We start from the raw sequence: 23,162 nt of genomic DNA, 5'->3' as shown, positions 1-23,162 counted from the left end.
CAGCTTAGGGATTTCCATGCCAAAGGCAGGGGTAGCTTCATATGCAATGACCTACTCACATCTAATCGAGACTCCAGATTTGGATTCTGAGACAGCTGGAAACTTTTATTAAGTACTGGCACTTCTTAAAACTTTATTTGGATTGAGTCAACCTACATCGACTCATAAAAAAAAAAAAAAAAGATAAAAAAAATCAAGGAGACAAAAACTTTCTATGCTGAGAAAACTAATCTTATTTTCATTTACTTTATCAGTATGCAAGTGTACAGTCAAAATGTTTGCAGGGGAACATCTACTGTGCACATAAATTTCTCAATTTTTTCAGAACCCCAAAGTAGTCTGTTCCTATAAAATCGGCTGTTCTATGCTTTAAAGTTGCTGTGTGTGTGCATGCATATATCTATCTACATGAAAATAAATAAAATACTAAGATTAAAGACTATATATTAGACTATTCAAAGATGGAGGAAAAAATCAATTTAAAATGCGGTTGTAACCACTTAAATGGTTACAATGGTTCATCATTTAAATCATGTCCTTAACTGGGAGCCTAATTTTCTAATTTTCTTTCTTTTTTTTAATATTCTTGGCTGATTAGGTACACACAGCTCCTGGTGTCTTCTACAGATTTTGGGCACAGTCTGCACAACACAAAGAGATGCTCTTTTTGGATGCTTCATTTCAGTTTGTTCTCATTCCATAAATTGGTATAAAGCAAAAAATATATACAATCAAGGACTTGCAAGTTTTGTCTTCTAAGAGAAGAGTCTCTCTTATTAAGAGAATCCCTTAAGAATCAAAATAAGAGAGTAAAAACACTTCATATACGACATTCAATGAAAGAAAGTTTTAAAAATCCATGCTGTGGGAGATACATTTTGCCACTTACATCTGTTATCATTTTCCCCCTGGTCTTGTTTCTTTCCCTGTGGTTAGCTCGTTTCTGTTTTTGCTGCAAAACTCGTTCCCTGGTGGTGCGGTATTCCAGAGCAAATTCGCTAATAATTTTGCAGAACTTATTGATGTTGACTTCACGTATTGCATAGGGAGGATGGCCCATAAATAACAAAAAGGAGTGAAACCTGGAAAACAATGAGTTCATAAATGCAAAGGGAATAAAATCTTTCTTGATGGTTTCTAGGAAAAAAAAAAACCCACATTTCAGTGAATCCATTTATTACTTTATTAGCTCCCATAACTTCTTCTGTGCTACACAATTTTCATGGATGCTTCGCATAACATTGGCATGTTTTATAATTAAAACCATGAAAGTCTAGTCTATGATAACTTCATCCCAGTCCACTTTCCCAGGCTGATGCAGGAGATAAGATGTTTATGGAACTCCATCTACTTTATATGACTAATTTGGCATGTGAATGACCAATTTCATTTCAGTTATAGAAAAAATATTTATTAAGTTTCAATCTTATTTATTTGTATTAAGCAACTTCAAAGAGGCTTTTAGGATGTTGGGGAAAGTCTAGACAAGAAGAATGCAGATTTACAGGCTAGCAAACACAAGAAGGAAAGAATTTCTGGTTACAAAACTGACCATAAAATTATATTATCTACCAAGTACTTCAGTTTGGGATACTCTCAATTCACAGTTTTACTGCTTCTGTGGTATTCAGAGTTTTCGCACTATTTTCAACTTTTACTATTGCTTCTATAGTGCATGATTTACAATAGCACACTGAATGTTCAAAAATGTACAGAATTCCTTTTAATGGCATCTGCATCCCTGATGATAAAATTTCTTCCCAATCCTAGAAAGATGCAAATTCATGGATACGTTTTTGAGAAGTCTATAGTAATAGTTGAAGGGCATAGCAGGAAAAGTTAATATTTTTCTTATTTGTCCAATGCATATGGGAAACACAAAAGGAAACTGGTGAATTCACTTCCCTGCTACCGCAGTGGGATTTCTGCTCACTTACAGGACGAAAAACAAGTCATCATGAAAACAAAAGAAGAGCTGAATCAACTTCTCAAGTGTATATCCAGAAATTTGGGATCATATGGAATCCAGATCCTAATTTTGACCACAGCAATTTGGAAATTCTTCAGAAGTCAGAAAATCTCTCTCAAAATTTCACTAATAAACAGCATGATCACAGATAAATTACTCAAATGACTTAAACTCATACAGCTACAGTTGTGAATCTGGAGAAAAAAAAATGTACATTATGAATATGTACATTTCAGTCCACTGGATGAAACTAAATCCAACAGCAAGTCCTAAGGACAGGATTCTTTATTCTGTCTTCTGCCATGCAGACATAAAACACACAGTCATAGAGCTTGCAAATAGGAGTGGTGCTGCTTATAAGAACTCCTCATTGCACCAGTCTTGTTTCAACTCCGGCATATGATAAATTTGTCATTAGAATGTCATTTTTTTGCTACAGCCTGTTCGTGTTTATCAGACAGTAAGCCAACCTCCCCTCAAAAGTATTCAGGGGAGGACAGAAAATGTAGCAACTTACCCACAAAGCTGTTAGCTTTTGGGACTAGGAGTTAAGAGACCCAGATATTGCACCTTGGGAATAAGTGATTGCCTGGATCATTGCTTCTTTTCATCAGAAATACAGAAACTTTCTGGAGCGGGGACCTTTCTGAAGTGGTGTTTATAAAAAAGTATGAACCACATAAATCCTGGTAATGTTACTTGATGGAATGTGGATTAAACACTTACAAAAATATATTTATGATGTTATAATTTATAATTTTAGCAAGTCATTTATTATTAAGATACTGGTGTCGCCAATCTAATTCTGTACCTGTTAATTATTCTTCTATGAACAATCTTCAGGATTATGATTCTTTCTGCACAGTCTTTAAGGAATTCGGACATTTTTTGCTTTAGACTTGGCTTCATTTCATGCTTTGCTATGGCCTTAAGGTGATCCCATGATGCCTTACACCGTCTTTCCATCTGACATAAGTTTTCCTGGAGTTGTTCAAAGTCAACCTGAAAGAAAAAAGAAGAGAAAAGAAGAGAAAAGAAGAGAAGAGAAAAGAAAAGAAGAGAAGAGAAGAGAAGAGAAGAGAAGAGAAGAGAAGAGAAGAGAAGAGAAGAGAAGAGAAGAGAAGAGAAGAGAAGAGAAAAGAAAAGGAGAAAAAAGAAAAAGTAACACTTTAAGCGAAAAGACTATGGCAGTATCCATGGATATCTGAACAATACAATGTAGGTATAAGGGCCAATGTAGTGGCAGCACAACATTATTAGTTACTACTAAATAATTAAGAAATGGATTTCTCCATTGCACTTTGTCAAGACATGAAACGTTAGTAAAAAAAAATGACAATAAACATATGCATTTGGTTTTAGTCTTGGAGGCCCAACACCTAAAGAAGGGACAATAAAATATTGTGATGTGTTTGTTCCCTTGCTAATAACTTCATGGCTACACCAAGCAACTGCATGACTCAGTTATTTCTGAGGTAATACAAAACTTCTCTTTTTCTTAATCCTTTTCTCTGCCACTTGAGGCTTTTTATACCCTCCTTGCTGCTTACCACTGTATCCATCCAACACTTCTCCAATTTAGGAAGCACTTGGATCTATTCCCTAGCCATGCACTGGCTTGTTAACAGAAGATCTACTTCTAATCACAAAATTCATGGGCTAGAATTTTTTAAAGCTCTATTGAAAGTAAGTGTTATTTAGTGATCTCAGCACTGACTTTCAGCCTTTGATATACAGTACGAATTTGCTGGCTTGTAACAAGATCATACAGCAACTTTGAAAGTCTCTTGACAGAGTTAAAATAAATGACTGCATCCTGCAGTAACATTCATCAGGAGAGAGGCCAACACATTCCACAGAAGGTGAGAGAGAGCTTCTCCTTTACTCATCAACCAAAAAAGGTGTTCCAACTGCAATGGTCTACAGAAGACATTCATGATGCGTTGCTAGCAACTGGACAAAGTGCGTTAACGACGCAGCCACAGCAGACAACAGATGAATAAAGTAAAGCTACCCAACACGTTCTTGAATTCTGAAGAAAGGAAAAAATTATTTTATGATACCACTTCACAGTTCAGATGAACTTAAGCTATAAAATACAGATTTAGCTCTCAGATTCTAAACATGTCAGAGCCTGGGATGTCACAGTCTGGTACTCCAGTTAATTCCTTAATGCTAAATGAAAACCAGTGTCAGAGGGAGGTTTTAGTTCACTCTTTTTAGCTGTGGGCTGCACCCGCTGCTGAGACCTATACTGAGGATAGCCATAAGAAATACATTATTATTAAAAAGCTCCTGGTATTGATTTGATTTGTTTTTGCTGCGATTTATAAAGTGATGAATTTTTCCTCTTCACAAGGAAATAAAAACATCCTTTGATCCATTCTGCTATTCAGAAAAGCCCTGCAGGCGGAGCAGCTGTGGGGTTTTTGTTTTCCTTATATCCATATCAATGCATATGTGTGGTTTTTTTTTAAAAACAAAGTCCTTTCCAGGTCAGTATTTTTACTGTTGATGATAAACACATTGCTGCTCTCCATAAATGGTATATCTAAAACACACGTGGGGAAAAATACTAGCATTCCTATTAAGAAAAAAAAGCCAAGAGGAGGTATTTCTAGGTCTAACTAGTAAGAATTATCCAACCTGGTTGGGGATGTCTCTCAGTCCCTGCACCAGAGAAATTAATTTTATGGCATTATGTGACAGCTTTCCCTGAAAACAGAATGAGTTTTAATCTAACAAAAAGCTGTGAGGTTCAGGCCCATAGAGGTTCAAGAGACATCTTTGGAGAACAGCGTATCTGCAGGGAAAAGATGTGACCAATTCCCTGCCACGTGAAATCTGCCAACAGCCAGCGCGTTCGCAAGAGAGGACAGTTTCAGCGGGGACTGGAGACGGCAGGTCGGGCTAAGGGATGCACAGCAACCTTTGAGCACAATCAAAATCAAGCTCTCTGGGGAAGTCCTAAGGAGACCGCAGCAAGAAGAATGCCACCTGAGCTCCCCTGAAGTAAACCGGGAAATCCAATGTAGGATAATGTGCTTGTGCATCCCCCACATGCAAACTGTCCTGTACCCGCAAGAATGTGATAAACCTTCATGAAACCTAAAATGTTCCGGCTGCCAGCTCTCCGAAATTTGGTCACTCATTTGTGGACAGAAAGGAATACACTTGCAGAAAAATATCCATGTGTGAAATATTAAAAGTCAAAATTTTTCAGACACGACCATGTACCCCACCTGATATTTCATGAAGTGCTATTACACTAGTGCAAATTTTGCAGGTCAGCACAGAATCCATTGCATTTCAATCTGCAAGGAGTTAAGTGAAACTTTTTTTCATGCTTGATATACCATACAATACAATATCCCGTTCCTCTATCTAAGGCGTAGAAAGCGTCTCCCAACAGAGAACCAGGTAACAAAGCTAAGTCTTCAGATATTTCTAAAATACACAAGCAACCAAACAGCCTGCCAACAAGATTTTTCCTACTAGATCCTGCAGAAGTGAGATTTAAATGTTCAGGCTGGATCAGCTCAAAGGGAAAATTCTGAAGCTAAAAATATTTGGACTCTTCTACTAAATGTATCAAAACATTTGCATCTTTAGAGTACCACCTGCAGGGCATGGCAAATCACAGAAAACAACCTTCCCCCCGCCGGCCCCCTTTTTGTCCAAACAGCAATAGCACCAATGTGATGCTCTCCAATGGGAAACTGTAACGTGACAAGCGTGGCCACCCTTGCTATATCTCCTGTCTCTTTCATTTACGTACCTTGCCCTCACGTTTCCTCTGCTTACCCCTTTTCTCTCTTCAGTGCTCATTTCAGATAAGAAATTAGCCATAAACCTCGTAGCACAGTAAAGCCAAAGATCCACTGACCGCTGATCTTCTAACTGGACTCTCCTGCAATTGCAGACGCTTGTACACGGGATCCAGGTGATGTTTTGTTCTAGGCCAGTGGAATAAAATACCCGGCCTGCATGCCAGCAATTAGTGTACCTTAAGCGTATGTATCAACCCTCACACACGCTGGTTTTCCATGGCTACCTGAAATAGCAGTGCGTATTTTTAACTGATAAAATACACTAAAATCCTGTTGAAGTAATATGCTCTTATTCTGCAAACTCTTACATTTTCTAAGCCTTGTAATATGTTGGAATATTAACCAACGGCTACTAATTCCCTTAATTACGAGCACCAGATTCCACTGAAAAGCAGGATCCTAAGGAATTTGACATCCTCAGATCCTCTTCTCTCTTCACCGTGAAGCCAAACGCATCATGGACGTGAAGAAGCCTTTACAGTATTCTAAGCAGCAGCACAGTGCAATGACAGTGCGGCCAACAGGCCTCTTCACTTTATGCACATCTGTAGCATAAACCAGCAGGTACTTGCATCAGTGGGGAATGTAAGCAAAATACAACTCCATCTGAAAACCAACAATTTAGCCTCACTTTAACCACGGGAGATGAGCACAGTGGTCCAAACCTAGATCTAATATTTGTGCACAAATGTTTAAAAGCAGGCACACTGCTCAGCAATATCCTTGGCATTTCCTTTTTTTTTTTTTTTTTGTAATTTTTGCTATTATCGTTGTGCTGTTTAAGATGTCTTCTAACACTGGAAGTGCTATATACAAATATAACAGTAACAACGATGATGAATGATTCCCCCAACTATGTGTCTCTATGATAAGGAGAACAGGAACTTGGAGTGGAGTAATAATGACAACTATTCAATCCAATATGCGTAAAGGAAACATGAAAAGACATATATAATACGATACTGCCCTCCTGCCAGCCCACACACAGCATTCTAAGGGAGCATGGACTGCACCTTTTTATTTATGTGTTTATTTCCAACACTTTACCGAAAGAATTAATGCTGCTTCATGGTAGAAAGACCAGTCCTTTCAGGAAAGCAATTCCTTTCTTTTTTTCATTCTTTCTTTCTTGAAAGGAAAGATGCAACAATTCTTGCCCGCAGCTGGAAGGCCAGGTTGGGACGAAGGGGGAATTCATCAGGTGAGTTTTGCATCACGTTGTGCCTCCAGGAGACCTCAGCATAGGAGGTGCTCGGACAAGAACTGCTGTGGCGTTACTTTCTAACTATGCTGCCCTGAAGAAAAGGAAGCAGTAGTCTGAAATGGTGATTACACCTTTCTCCCTGGATAGCTGTTGTGCTCAGCCCCAGGTTTTGGAGGAAGGTGGAAACATACATAAGAAGAATGTATGTTTCTTCTTCTTCTTCCTCCTCAACTCAGTAAACGTATGTGCAAAAGACACACAACTTGCTGGTCCTGCTTACTGTTACCTTCTGCTTCAATTTTAAAAATAAATCTCTTTTTTTTCCTGCAGGCAAAAGAATGAGCGGTCTTAGGCTGTTATGCAAAATAAAAATGACTTTTCTTTCAGACACTGTGTAATATTTATTTGCATTTGAAAACCAGTTTAGAAAAAGCAGCTTCCTAAATGCTCCTGGGATATATGTGATATGTTCCTCCTTTCTGCTGCTAGGTTCCTCTCCATTCACAACCACACTAGCTGAAGAATAGTCACAACTAATCGTTATTTATCTGTGAAATCTCTTGCTAGGCCCACTGTTCAGTCTTGGAGGAGTGTCTTTGTAGACACTGTTGCATCAGAGTGGAGCAGTCGGAGACAGTCTATCCAAATAGGATTTAAAGATTACGTGACGCAAGCCCTTCAGGGTCAGCCTCATTCAGGAGACCATTGCCATAAGTCAATGGGCAACTTTAAAAAAAATAAAATATATATTTTTCAATTTAATGCACCACCACATTTTGCACAAACGACACTCAGACCAAGACTAAAACCTTCCAACCACATGCCAGCAATGGCAGCACTCATTTTAATCACTTTATATTATTATTTATTGCTTGGTGCCATAGTAACAGATCTCTGCTGTAAACACCACCACAAAAGAGAATTCTACCAGGTTTCTCACTTCATTGGGCTGAGAATTCAGTATCGCGGGATACATCTACTGCCCAAATGACTTCTGTTCTCACTGGTTTTCACCTGACTCAAAACCCACCACCACCGTCAAATGGCTCAGTGTTTCCTTCCCTGCCCATTCAGGTTCTGTGAACACTGGTCCTTTAAAAGGCCTATTTTTGCCAAGTTCAACTCCATGCCACACATCCAACATCACCTGCTGTATATACAAGTTTAAAACTTTCTAATTCGTGAAATACTAGACCATTGCCCCAGTCATTCAGGCAGGACACGTATCAGGGAGCCTTCCTAGTCTTTGAGTTGGGATGTTATTTCTCTGTGTAACCACGAGTATTTCATGGCAGCACAGGAATTGGACTCCTATTGTTTGTTGGGAGAGAGAGGAAGGGCTGTTTTGAGGTGACACTGGGAATTAAACGCATTGGCTCAAACCTTAAGTGCCTTCTGCTCTATATTCCCCAGGGCAGTGTATACAATTCCAGGTATGCGTCGCCATGCACAGCAAACAACAGGCCATTTTTCTTCAGCATTCCCTCAGCTGGAATGTGCTTTACACACACGTTTCCTCTTCCAGCTAAATCTCCTCTACGCCTCTGGGCTAAGCTCCACCGCTACTGAGAGTACAAAACTGTCCTAAAATCAAAGATGCTGCACCTGATTACACTCACGTTTCCTGCCTTCTGTATTTACACTCAGCCCTTCAACAGGGTCAGAAATGTCACAACTGGATTGAAGTAAAAAAAAACCAAACCAAATAAATGAAGGGAAACTGGTGAAACTGAGGTTTCTGCTTAAAAAGCACTTATTTTCAAAATCGCTGTAAGTTATCCAAAGCTTTGTTCTGAAGGCCAGTGAATAACTTCTTATGTAGCCTCAGTATCCTCATATACGTTTTCTACTGCTTGCTACTTTATTTATTGTTTATTGCTACAGCTTGATTTTTTTAGTGGTGAACATATCAAACCCAGACATTTTCTAAGGAAGACCTGGATGCCTGCATTGCTATCCGACCCAGAAGGTGCATTAAACAGAAGATTGATGCTTTTAAAATGACAAATATTGCCTTAAATTCACAATAAAACGACAAGTATTTTATCTCACATCATAGAAAGATGTACGCAAATCAAATACAAAACCTTTCTCTCTTCAAAGTTCAAGATAGGTTCTGCAGCAGACCACAACCTAGTCTGAGCTGTTTGTCAGACCGTTCATTCTCACATTATTACAGGGATGCGTTCTGGCAGGGAACATGAAATCTTCCTCTTTTCCTGAGCTGGTTCAGCGCCAAAGGAAATTCTGAGAATTGCTCCTTGCAAACACACTGTCATCCGAGTGCAGCGACCTTCTGTGGCGTACGTTCAAAACTCTGTCTCCTCCAGTATTTCCACACTGGCCTGCTTCACCAAATGTCACAAGAATTATCCCAAAACTAACGTCAGTCCCACTTGCACAATGTTGGTCACACATTTTAAGTGAAGTAGATGCCAGCTCACAAAAGCAAGCAAAATATGAAGGAGGTTCTCTCCAGACATTTCTACTTCTAGAGTAGGAGATGGCATCCTGACAAAATGAACTGGGGAATCAGAATGCCTGAATCAATCCACTAATTAAAAATCAAAGGAGAGAGATTCTTACCGAGGTATGACCAAATGACTCTACGCAATCCTATACGCATCTCCACTGCATTTTAGTTCCTTAAACAATCTACAATAAACACACTAATGTGAGACCTTTTTGCAGATGTGGCGTGACAGTTCCCACAACCTGGGATGAAGAGGAGCAACACCAGTAAATGGGGATGGTGTTACGGCACCTGCAACACTACTTGCAGTCGTTTCACCTGGGAGGCTATTGAAACACCACAGTGCTAAAAGAAAGCGTTTGCTTTCTTTTAGACAAAACCTTGCGGTCTCATTTGCCGCCGAAGCTCCTTCCCCCTTGCCCCCGTCTGCCCTGGAACCAGCAGCCTCTGCTTTTCCCTGCTCTGTCCTCTCCTCTGCTCCCGCCAGCCCCTGCCAGGAGCTGGGGCAGCCGCAGCAGCCCTTGCAGCTTGCACCGCGAGGAATGACCCGACTGCAAGAAACCTTGCATCCCCCCCAGCCCCTTTTTTTCCATGGAAAATAATTTGACTTTTGGCATTTATTTTTGTTTGAAGTAACGTAGGGAAAGCATACTTGGATGATAGCTGCACGCAAATACTTCCTGTCAAGCAAGACAAGAGAAACCCCACTGAAGCAGCGCAGGAGGCAGCATGATCTCCCTACTTTTTTTCTTCTTTTCTCCTTTCTCTGCTTTCCAGCGTATCAAACAGAAGCCACAGCACACCAGAACAGCACTTCTGTTTTAGCCACCTCCTTTCGACCCCGCAACATCCCTGCCAAGTCCCTCGGAGGGCAGCTGCAGGCTTCCTTCTCCCCTGCACAGGTCTCAGTCTTGTACTAAATTTTTTCCTACCAGCGATCCTTGCCCCCTCCCCTGTGTTGTTAACATTTCCTATTGCTTACTTTTAAAAGCTACCTGCTTTTAAACCTTCCAGGTTCCATTGCCTAGTATCTGCAACTAATCCAAGTGTCTTGCTGCAGGGGTTAAAAACCATCCGAAGTTTGGCATTTTGTGAGTAAATTAAAATTAGGGGGAGAAAAGGGACAGTTAGTAGTGCACTCCGTGGAACCGGCCAGCTTTCAGATGCATGGGGAAATCTATTTATGGAGATAAGAAAGAAGATGAACATTTTTAATAAGATTACATTTTTTATTCACTAACAGAGAAGGTAATAGTGCTGGTGCAACCCCTCCTTGCCATACTGGTAAGGAAACGTCTAGGAACAATACTGAGTGTAACTGCAGAAATGTGGGGGTCTGCTTCAATATTAGGTACATCAGTTCTGGTACAACTCCAGCAAAAAACCCCAACTTAAAATATGGTGGGTTTTTTTTTTTAAAGCAAGTGCTTTTAATCATGGGATACTAAACAGTCAGTGGCCCTGCATAATCTTACATATTTTTATACAACTATGAATACTTTTATTTATCTAGAATTCTATTTTTTTGGTCATTATTTCACTTGTGTCTGCTTTCTTTTGCCATTTATGACTTCAGTCCTTCAACAAAAAGCCACAAGTTTTGCAATAACTATACCATTTTGTTTCTGGTCTTTCTAACTCCTTTCTGGTGAAGCAGCCTGTTTTCTTTATGGGTTTTTTTCATGAACTAAGGCTGAGGAAATTCTCATATGATGTGCATCTCAGGGGAAGGGGCATCTCTGTTTATCTACAGGATGGAAATTGTTTAGCCTTTGTGGTTTCTGAAAGATGTTTGTAGACAAAATGGAGCTCAAAATACAGCCTAATCCACAGTGAAATATTAGTTCTCCTTTCCTGTCAGCTTTCCTAAACCAAGATTTCGCCTCGTCTGTGAACGTTCCCTTGAAGAGGGCAGCTTGGATGGCTTCCACGTCCTAACTCTTTGATTTGTGGCAGCTAAGATCAAGTGGGAATAGAGCTTGTTACAGTAATCCATCAGTGGTATAACACATGCAGGAACATCCCAAGGAGGGAGACCTTGGGCGTCACGGGGAAGGTTAAGGCTATAATTTCTCATAATGTGATTTTGTCTGGCCTTTTCAGAATTTCGTCCGCTTTGGGCAGGGCCACTAGATCAGCAAACCACAGACTGAAAGACTGTGCTCAATTTTGTATGCTCTTAGACCTAAAAATTTTTTAAAAGTGACAGCATTGGGTTACGCTATCTTCCACTTTCTAAAACTGAAAAAGGGAAGATTCACTTGAGAGCACGGTGTACATGCTGTTGTGGATTTTGGAAAACAAAGACTCTTCTCTCTTACGAACATTTTCATTTTAGTGGTTAACTTGGTCCCAATCAAAAAAAAAAAAAAGTGAAATAACTTCTTAACAAAAAGAGGGCAATGAGAAACAAATATACCTAAATGTTAAGAGATGAAGAAACACTCAAAGAAAAAAAAAAAAAAAAGAAAACCCCAACCTTCCAAACATGAGAAACTAACCTCCGTGAAGGCAATAAAACAGAACCTAAACATAGGCTGTACAAGAGGAAAATTAGGAGAACAGAGATGGAATCCAAAGAGCAAATATGTAAGGATATAAAACAAAAGTCACAAATTCCTTTATGGTATCCAAAAAAAAAAAAAAAAAAAAAAAGAAAATATGTAGGAGGTCCTGGATCACTGTGGATGAAAGAAACTGAGGAAGATGAAAATTACGGAAGGGAAGCAAGATGACTTCTTCTCATCCAACTTCACCACAGAGGATGTTCAGGAGAAACCTATTCTGGTACTTGCTTTTATTTTTCGGTATTTTATTTTTTAAAAGACGTGAACTAATAGCAAGGTTCGAATACTTGCTAGCAGAAACAAATGTGTTGAAGGAAGATGACAGCTTACAAAGAGGTAAATAAGCAGAAGGCAAGAATTCTGACAGCAATTAAAACAAAGAAATTAAGCCACTGGCGAAAATGAGCATGCTTTCACTAAACTTAGTAACTTAAAGAATCAGAGAATAGCAAAAGTTTCACCTAACTTTACAAAAGCAGCAAAGTTGATTCAGGAGACTACAGAGCTCCAAGCTTTACTACTGTACCTTGTAACCTGGCCGAAAGGATGTAGAACAGGAAAATAAATACATCAAAATAATCATTAGATTCTGAATATGTTCACAAAATAGTGAACAGGTAAGAGCAAGTAAAGAAAATCAGACTTCCAAAATCTTTACAAGAGCCTCATGAGGACCACCTATGAAGTGTGAAGTTAAGAGAGCAAAAGAAAAGAAGGAATATATATTGATTCTCATTTGATGACAGGGTTAGCAGCAGGTGTCTCATGGTTTGTCCTTTGAATTTGAAAATTATCTAGAAACAAGGAAACATACTGAGAGGGTAAAATCTACAGATGGCAAGAAATTATTCAGATTAGTCCTCATTTAAGATTATTAGGGATTTGAGAGATAAGCAGAAAATCTGCTTCAGCAGATGATGGTCATTACTGTAGATCACAATGAAGTGCACATTGCAGGCAGTATTGGACTCCTTTGGGCTTTGGGCCGAGTTCCAAATTGCCCGATTAGCTCAGGGGACTGCCTGGATGTCCTTGTGAACTGCCTAAAGACAACAGCTGTCAAAAGCATAGCAACAATCAAAAGCCATGAAAAAAACCTCAGGACATCTAACACAAGACAGCACAAGCAGAATGGATAAACATAGTAAGCACGTAACATTTATAAAGAGAGGCTGGAATACTGTGTTTGCTATTGTTTAACCCGTTCTAAAAGGTAAGATGGAGAAAAAGTGTGGAAATGGTCCCAAAAAAAGGATGTAGAAGGATTATTTGACACTTAGACAAGGATCTGAGCAGGCTGGTTTAAGTTAGTCTTGCTCTGAAAAGGATGATGGACCAGATGACCTTCAGAGGTCCTCTGCAATCTAAGTTATTCTATGAAATAGAGAGATAAAAAAAAGTTTCAACTGTTCGATATATTCAGACAGTAAATCTTAAAGTTGGCAAATTCAACAGCGGATAAAATTAGATTATGAATTCATTGTCACAAGAACTGTACTAGGAGCCAAAGTAAGATTTAATTTTTGCATTTTTTTCTTAAAATTGTATTTTACAGGGTTTCCCCCTCTCCCCCCAAAATATGCAAACAAGGTGGCTTTTGGAAAAGACATCCTTCCTCCATTTCATGCATATAATGAGTATTGTGACTCATGAAATAAAATTTTTCTAGGAGAGATCTTCCTTCTCCTTCGAAGCTTCTTGTGCTCTCCTCTCAAGCAGCTGGTATTGGCCACTGTCTGAATCAAGACACTGGATTAGACGGATACTAATATTATCTGCTGTAATTATTTCCATTTTCACAAGAGACATGACTCCAAACCAGAATTTTAATGTTTGTTATCTCCTGATGATATTCCGTCATGTTTACTCCATTAATCAAGTAATACACTGTTTTTAAGGGTCACCCATGAAATCTCACCCTCTGAGAGCTCCAAGAGTGAGGTTACAGTTTCTATCATGCCTGCTAGCAGCAGTAATAAATAACCTTCACACCAAATTGAGCCACTGACCAGACCTATGCGTCAGCCAAGGGAGAACCACTTTTTAAAAAGAGGTGCTGCCACAAGTTTCCTTTATTTCTATTTAACTTTCCCAACTCCTAGTCATCAAAGCTATTGTCAGGAGGACAGAAAAGGAGTTATACAAAATATTTCAAGGACATTTTCATTCTGGAAACAATTTTATTACAAAAAAAAAGTTAATTTCTTCCATTGCCCTTAAAATACAATTAGAGAAGCCTTAAAAAGAGACTCCCCCAAACCACAGAATGTATTTGAAGACAGTGGTGCAATGAAGTTTTAACCTGAAAATATTTCCTAATAGTTATATACATTAATAATGTATGTAATGTTAAATGGCTGTCATGATGTGGCTGCCTATTAGTGCACTGATGAGGAAACCACCTGACAGATAAGAGATACAGCTCAGAAGAGAGAGTACTGGCATCTTTGAAATTCAATGGGAATGACACAACGGATCCACATTCATAAAAAGAGTTGTGACCAGGGAGGAACAAAATCAAAGAATAAAATAAAACCTTAAATATTTAACTTCAAAGAGGATTTTAAAAAACATATATCTATTTCCCCACTTGACGTACCTTGGCTGACCTAGTGATGGCCCCGATCTCTGAATAAAGATCAGTGCTGTCTGGGAACTTTTCCACCACCATAGTGCAGACGTGGTGCAGGAGGGACTGCTTATGCACCGTGTCCTTGACTTCTGGAACCTTCTCGAGGTAGCTCAACTCAAAAGCTTTGGCCTGTAAGGGGGGAAAAAAGGCAAGAAATTAAAAATTAAAATATTTACTCCTTCCCATGCAGATTAGTAGAGAAAAATGACTAGCAAGTAGGGGCAGAGGGGAAAGAAGAATAATAATCCCACAGCAGAAGAAACTTATTGCTTTTATTTATATTTAACTTGCTGAAGAGTAGGCTTAAAATCACTCCATGTGCAGTGAAATGACTCATGACACAGTTCTCACAATTTGAATGGGGAGCATCAACACTAAACTCAAGGGAGCTGCACAGGAAGGGCATCTAGCTCTACATCTCCTTCAGGTTACGCTGAAAGACGCAAAGAGCATCCCCTGACACACAATAAAAAGTATATTCTGTTTTCTAAAATGTATTTCTGCTACAAAATAAAGACTGGGTTGGAACTGTCATAATGGTTTCGATTTTTGAAGGAAAAAGCTGCAGAGGAAATGCTGGGACATCAGGCTTACGTTGGTTCCATTCAGAAAGTTCCCAATGGCTAGTAGAGTAGAAAGGATAAATCCCAAAGTTTTATTGTGCTCCAGTTGATCCATTCCTTCCTTCAGGTCTAAAAGTGGTTCTGCAACTTCCTGCCATGAGAACAGAAACAAGAAAGTGAAGGCTGCGGTTGGCTATGGCCGCTTCTAGTTTTTAAGTCTATGGTTTAGATCAATTACTGCAAAAAGTTCCTGAACTGGCGTCTTGCAGAGTGTAAACTGGCCCTGTGTGCTGGCCTTCCTCCACGTTCCAGCTAATAAATCACGTGCAAGGACAGCAAAGAAATACATAAAATACTTGCCTAATGTTGCTTCTTTATGTATGCATTTGCCTTACTCTTCCTGGGGGTTATTCTGTGATTCCAAATAGGAGAGAGTATCAGAGAAGGGGCTGCTGCGTTTGACGTAGATGCATGAACATCCCCCTGCCCCTACTGACAAAAAAGCTCCTTATAGCTATTTTTTCTAATCTTTGAAAGCCAAACAAAAAAAGTTAGAAACGCTGGCTGACTTGACATTTATAGCCTGACTCTAAAGCTTTCTTCAAATGATGACCACCTCTGAGTTTTAGATATGGCTTTGTGCTTGTGTGACTTTAAAATTGAAAAAAAAAACAACCAGCCCACCCCACTGTAAACATCAAGCTTTACAAGTGTTCTCATTTTAATCTTGTAACTTAATGCATCTTCCATCCACACGCGTTATCTGAGTATAGGTATGTAAACTGATAAGCCCCGAACACATAAATTCTGTTCCATTACCTCGGGAAGTGAACTATGCCAGAGAGTTCAAAGGAAGAGAGCAAGGGTAATTGAGTTGACGGACCTTATTTCTGTGTCTTTGTGTGAGGCCCAGGGTTATTTATTTTGTATGTGCAATAACAGTTCACATTGTTTCTATCTCCAAATGTCACCCTCGGCTTCCACGAGCAGATTCTTTTCCCAAATTATTACAGTCTTTATGAGCCAAGAAGGAAAAATTAAGTTATTTTAGACCAAGAGGCAAAATAACTGAGAACTTCACTTTCTCGGGGAAATACAACGGGTCATTCAATAACTGTACTGATATTTCATTATAAATAAGAGCACAAAGATGAAGGAAACATACACTTCTAGTCACTGCAGAAAATTTCATTTCTTGAAAAGAAAAAAATATGGCAAATTCGAGACAAATTAAGAGATGATGAGAGTTGTGAGCAAAGTAATTTATACATCAGAGGAGAGGTCCTAAATAATCCAAGACTTTATCAAGTTAAACTAAAATCAACAAACTGCTGCACAGAATTCTTTGAATTCCTTTACAAGTCAGGGTTGATTTAGTTTGGTTGGTTGCATTATGGGGATGAATCTGCTGTAAACACAGGCTTTTGAACTATTTCATTTGCATCAATTTGCACCTGTCTAGAAGTCATTCCTAAAAGGTTAATTTAAAATATTCTGAAGGTGGATAAAGAGGCAGCACATAAGGCTTACCAGCAGACCATACCATAGCCCTTCATTTAGCCATTTACATGCAAGTTGTCCAAGCTTAGACTATCTTGCATATAGCGCGCATTTATAATGACTCCTTATTTTTTATTTTATTGTAGCATTAAACATTTATTTCTCTAGTACACTGTCTCCAGGGAGACCAGAGTTCTTTCTGCTCAGAAGAGAAACTGATGCAAGCCCCTTTCTTTACCAGTTCTACTTTTGTCATTTCTACACCTGCTTATCTTCATTTATGATCTTTAAAGTTGTCAGCAATAAGGATATATTTGCCCACAGTGACCTCAAGAAAAAAAAATAGCCGACTTAGGAAAACTAAAGATTCTACTTCTCTTTCTAAGACCTTTAAACTCCCTTTGAGATAATGAGATTTGACAGCATCTGCATCATAAATAGTTCAGTACAAAGAATTAGCAGCAACACTGCAGTTTTTCAGAGCAGTCAAAAGTCTGAAAATGAAGATTTAAAGTTGAAACTCTACCTCTTTTGCCTATGCCTTTAAAATATGATACCAAAAGGAAGGTGAGAAAAATTATCGTTCCACTGATCACCTTCAGTAGGCTTACAGTACCGTAGATATATGTTAACATTTCAAAACAGTACACACATTATCAAACAGATTATTTGGAAAGGGTTTTCCTTTGTCATTTTTGCATGCATATATTTGCATATCTAAAACAAGACATTGATGCATGCTTCACAGTTTACAGCGAAAGCTGTAATTGTACCGTAAGTGCCTGTAAAGAGCAAAGAATAAGTATTCATCCACCCGGTTCAGCCCCTCACAGCGTGAGGCTGCTCCCTATCAATGTACCCCGACTTGCTTTACTTAATTAAATTCAGCCCAAGAAAGATGACTCATTTCATTATGCCTGAAAAGCTTTTCTACAAACATGAATAATATCTCATGTAACCTTTTTCTTGAACAATTGCATGCCGTTTTTCTTTCAGGTTGTCAGAGGTGGAGCTAAGACTTGCTTAGGCAAATCTCTGTTCTGGGCTGATTACCAAACGAGCCTCATGAATGAGAACCCCAGCCTTATGTCAACAACTCGCGTATTTCACACTGTTTATGTTGTGGACCATCTAAAACTTCCACCATCATGGAAAGTTTTGAAATAGTAAGGTTCATTCATTTCTTACATAAAGTATAGGTGACTTGATAAATAACATGAGTGAATTCTGAACTGCTATTAATTTTCCTAATTTAAAGAAAAAATATTAATAAAATCAAGCAAATGCTGGACAAAAAAATGGACAAGAACTGTGGAGGTGAGTGATTTGGCACTGAATTTCCAGGAAGGGTTCGTCCATTTGCAGATGGATCTTCTACAAAAACAGTTTCAAGAACAGAACATTAGCAGGTTATGGGACTCTTACTATCATAATCAGTAATGCAAACCACTCTATTTTTTAATTGGATATGCTCACGGTATCTTATCTCAGTTTAAATAAGGCCTGTGTTTATTGTTTACCTGGAATTTAAACTCTGACTTCAACCTTGTTATTGGAGAGACCCAACTGCTCGCTAATTCTCATACCCCTGATGTCTGATCCCGTATCTTCCTCTTCACCCAGGTAAGACCCAAGCTGCCTGTCAAATCTGTGCTTGTCTGCTAGGCTGCTTATCACATGCTGCTCTTTATCATAGTTATCACCTTCCAACTGGGAAAAAAAACCTTGGTCCTATCCTCACTCCAGCTATGGCTTCTTTCAATAATCTACGTATTTCAGCCATTTTATACTAGCATCAATTCTACATGGATTTTATCTAGCAGTTCATTAACTCTGTGGCATAAACATTATAGGATGGAGCAACAGGAAAACTATCAAAATTTCTTTAGCATTTAGCAGTGCTTCAAGTGTTACTTTTGGTTGAGAGGAAGCTAGAAATGCTAGGTATAGACGTAGATCAACAGCTACAGAAAACTCAGCTCAGATGAAAGGAACAATTTAGCCTCGTGGTAACTTCAAAGCAGAAGAAATAGCTGTACCAGAGTTAAAAAAAAGAACTGGCAAAAAAGTATTCAGGTCAGATACAAGTATTTTATGTTGTACAAGTCAGAAATGTAAATGTCTAAGAGTAAAATATCACAATTAAAAAATCCTGAATATTAGTGTGATCACATTTCCTAAAAGCTGAGAAAATTGAGCGGAGGTTGAGTAATGTTGACAGTATCATCTGCAAATCAATCCACTGTTGCATAACTTGTTAAATAACCATGGCTAGGTAAACGTAAGGCATTTTTCAGAAGCGTGTCCCACTTCTCAGAATCTTTATCACACAAAAGCTATACTGATTTTTTAAATATATACATATGCGCACAGACATGCATATAAAATTAATGTATATATAGGAGAGAGCTGCTTCAAGAGCAATGCATGGGGGTATGCACCAGAAGTGCACAGCCAGAAGGCAGCTCCTGCGCCGAGATTCCTTAAAAAGCTTGTAAAAGTCAGCAAGTAGATGAAATTGCCTGCACAGTTTCATTCTGTTTCACCTATGTGTGGAAATTATACACTGTCATTTTGAAATTTTTGCCTGTGATTCATCATTCATGACAGACAACCCAATTATAGTATTCTCTGACTAAACGCCATCCGTGAAGAAGGTGGCAACAGCTGTCTGTGACTGAACTGAGAAGTGCACCCCTGAAGGATGCCTTATCTTCTGTTTGCAACTTTGAAAGAGAGATATAAACAGAAATAACTTTAATGGATGGTGTTTTTCTTAGTTCAAACGGATTTGAGATCAATGCTCTCATTTTATGATGTAAAGCTGAACACTGTTGTCCTCATTCAATCTTTATGCAAAGAAAAATTCTTACTGCTCTGAAGTAAGAATTTCCTGAATAACAACATCTGGAAAAGATGTGGTAAGGATTTAGCCCTCTTCTTTGTTCCAATATCATTACTGCCTAATTAAAGGAAGGAAGACATAATCTCTAATTTTCTTTTATAAAAGGAACAGATTATGAAGGATCATTTTAGCTGTTTCCTAGTTGGCCACTGAAACAAAAGTGACCCATTTACCATTTCCTCAAAATATAAGCTCATATAATAACAAGGTCAGGGAAAGACTAAGCAAAGCCTCGGAAGAGTCTCCACCCCTGCCTCCCTGCTTTCCCCTCACCTTTTCCACTATCTCGTAGTCCATCTTGAAAGCCCAGAGCTGGAGCCTGGCGGAGAGTTCGCTGATGGAGGAGAGGGTGAGAAGGAACTGCTCGGCGCTGCCCAGGGGGACGTCGGGGTTCGCCAGCTGCGCCTCCTGGATCTTTTGCTTCTCCTCTTCTGTCGGGATCATGGTCAGGATTTTCTGTGAAGGGAGACAAAAGGCAGGTGTCAGCGGCGGGGCCGAGAGATGTGCGAGAGCTGGTCGTTGGGTGACTTCACAGCAGCAACAGCAGAAGTCCTCAAGTCCTGGACTAGTAAATTAGGACAACACTGTAGGAACCAAGGAATAACGCACTGCATAAGAAAACAAAACAAGGCCTGCTACCTCAAACATCTGCAGTTTGTTGAAAAGCACATCTGTATTAAAATCCTTTTTTTTAAAAAAATTTTGCACTCAGTAGATGTGGTTAATCATGGGATGAAACACTGAAGGAGACACAGGGAGACTGGTTAGGACTGCTCTCCTCAGCTTTCACATGTTTAAGTCAAAACTTGCCACCTTTCTGCAAATTACATATGGAAGTGAGGGCAGAAGGAGTGTAATTTTGTGGCCTGTGATTTACAGCAGGTCAGACTAGGTATTAACGTCCCTTTTAGCCTCAATGAATCTTCCAGCACACTTGTAGGCATACAGAAATAACTTGAGGGCTCCTGTCCCTTGCTGTTCTCATTATTTATTATTTTTTGTTCAGTCTGTTTTGTTTTTTATGAAATACAACGAGTGTAGCTTATTAGGTCACTCCCAAAAATTTCACCTGAAGCAAGGACAACTTCCCGAGGAACGTGCATTGAATTTAAAGTTGAATTATGCATTGCATAACATTATGGCCTTTTTCTCTTTTCATCTGAAAAATCTAAAATATTGATGAAAAAGGATCTCATTATTTTCAGTTTCTGCTGCCAGTATGGCTCAAAAAATTTAAATTTTCCCTTTAATTCTTGGATTTTACATGTTTGTTTACATGTGGCAGCTTTCCTTCTCAAAGTGTTGCACTCTAAGGTACTGCTTCTTAATTAGTTTTTAACACAATAAATGCATTTTAAAATGAAAAAGAAAATCAAAACAACATAAAGATAAGTTGAGGTCTTTACCCTGCTGATCAATGCTTCATTAAAACAAAGCAGTAGATTTTCAGCACAATTTATGTTTATTCACCTGAGGAATGACATGTTTTTGCTCTGGTCTTCTATGACAATAGAGGCTGTTTTGGAGGGGAGGAGAGAATAATAAAAATTCATCCCAAAAGCTATCAGACCTGCCAATCCAAACTACAGCCTTGCTCCAGCACTGGACATAACCAATTCATCAAAGTAGCACAACTGTTCCCTTCTAGTACCAATAGTTCACCTGGCTCCTTGTACAGCGCTGGAGCTAAGCGTGGAGAGCAAGGGACTTCTCCTGGTCAATCAAGTGAAGAACAAGAGTTAGGCAAGCAAAGAATGTTCAATTTGTCAAACTGGAACTTATTTCATTTCAGCCGCAGCATCTGTAGTGCTGTCCATCTTCTTACGACGGCTTCCATAAACATAAATAAAGAAACAATTCTTTCTGTTAATGTTGGCTCTGCCTTTCAGTTAAAAAAAAAAAAAAAAAAAGAAAAAAGCCTCCTTGCTTGGACATTGCAAGCTTCTACCTTAATAACCTTAATAAATTAATATCCTAAGGAAAAAAAGAAAAGGAGGAAAATCCCTCAATACAGTCTGGTGCTTTTCCTTCCCCTGTCAATGACTGACTGGAAAATATTCTGATGTACACCTGTTCTGATTGATAGCATTTGTACATTAATTGATTTTGAGATGTGCTATCCATCCATCCATCCATCCATCCATCCACAAATGCTGAAATCTGTAACTTAGGTCATACCTAACATCAAACCAGATTTATAAATAGCTGCTTCAGGGCATTTCTCAGTGCTTCACCAATATATGTCTAAAAAGTTCATAAAAAAGAGACTGAGTCTGCAACTCATAAGAAGAGGTGTTTCACAGAGTGTCCTTTGAAGAAACCAGGCCTCCTAGTGCCTACTTCTCTCTTCAACAACAACAAGAAGCCAACACCCCCTCAGCTGAGCCAGGGCAGCTTGTAAATAGGATCATATGAACACCCATACATGGAGAGTTTAGCAGTAGCCATGTGATGGATGTAAAAACGCTTCTGGTGCATTTTTGAAGGCTAACACTTCAGCAGTATTCTCAATTGCCTCCTACAAATAACTAGGACTTTTGGCAGCTACCCAGGGATCCCACAAGTATTTTGTGGTGGTGCAAGGCCTTCACTCCAGAGATTTTGCACTGCTTTCGGGCATTTTAAAGAGAGCTATGAAACAGTAAGCTTTATTTCCAAAGGGACTCTCCTCCTCCTCGAGCTTTATGTAAACACCACAAGCCAGATGGAGCTGACAAAAAGCATTCCTGTCCAAGTACTGCACGGCTGCTGTGCTGCGTTCCGTAGCATGTGAAATAGAGAATGCCAAGTGAAAGAGCCTTTACTTGTGGTGCCAGCTGCTGAGGATCACCCCTGCTGCTGAAAGCCCTGCCTCGATGGGACCAGAGCTGCTGGCAGGTCTCACACCATCCAGGGTACAACTGCCCCCCATAACAATGACCTACCCACTGGCACTTCTAATCTGCTTGGGCAACTAATTCTGCTCCTGCTGGTCATCATCCTTGGTGTGCCCCCAGACAAGTGGTGAAATGCTCCTATTCTTGATTTCCACTCTATGACTAATTTAAGCCATTTGGTCAGCACTGGAAACTGATGAGTACACCATCTGCCAGTTTGTTATTATTTGAACTTTTATTATTTTTTTAAACATCACTGACAGTAAAAGTAGCATAAAAACACAGCAGGGCAGAAGGTTAATGGCACTTGATATGACCATTAAATCACAAATAGCTTTGAATCTAATCATTAGTTCATACTGCTCTCCCCAATACAGCATTCTTCAGGTCAATTGAAGAAGAACTGGTTACCAACAAATCCTATGCTCATACCTTCTAATATATGTGATACATGTCTTTCACCTCCAAGCATTCTCCTGCAACTGTTTGGGCCAGCGACTAACCTTCTGAGGAAAACCAGTGCACAAATCTTTTCACAGAGAAAAAGAAGTAATTTTTTGGAGATCCTGTTCACGTGAGAGAATGGATCTCAATTATTCTGCTCCTGGACTGCTGGACCCAGCCATTTGCTTGAACTTTCAGC

The 23,162-nt window shown here is 39.2% G+C and overlaps 1 protein-coding gene across 8 annotated transcripts in view; it reads right to left on the bottom strand.

Moving 5' to 3' along the window:
- Positions 1–23,162, bottom strand: part of FHOD3 (formin homology 2 domain containing 3) — a 400,221-nt gene that overhangs the window by 30,611 nt on the left and 346,448 nt on the right. For all 8 annotated transcript variants that reach the window (XR_010069969.1, XM_063326254.1, XM_063326253.1 and 5 more), the window contains 5 exons: positions 19,917–20,099; positions 15,270–15,389; positions 14,643–14,804; positions 2,781–2,971; positions 890–1,082 (listed from right to left, as the gene is read on the bottom strand). Coding sequence is in view for 7 of the 8 variants with exons in the window: in XM_063326254.1 (XP_063182324.1) it covers positions 890–1,082; positions 2,781–2,971; positions 14,643–14,804; positions 15,270–15,389; positions 19,917–20,099 (849 nt within the window). In the remaining variant the exon portion in view is untranslated. The remainder of the gene's footprint in view (positions 1–889; positions 1,083–2,780; positions 2,972–14,642; positions 14,805–15,269; positions 15,390–19,916; positions 20,100–23,162) is intronic.

This window comes from Chroicocephalus ridibundus, chromosome 2, assembly GCF_963924245.1.
Source record: "Chroicocephalus ridibundus chromosome 2, bChrRid1.1, whole genome shotgun sequence".
Classification (NCBI taxonomy): Eukaryota; Metazoa; Chordata; class Aves; order Charadriiformes; family Laridae; genus Chroicocephalus; species Chroicocephalus ridibundus.
This window is presented reverse-complemented; position numbering and strand designations above follow the sequence as displayed.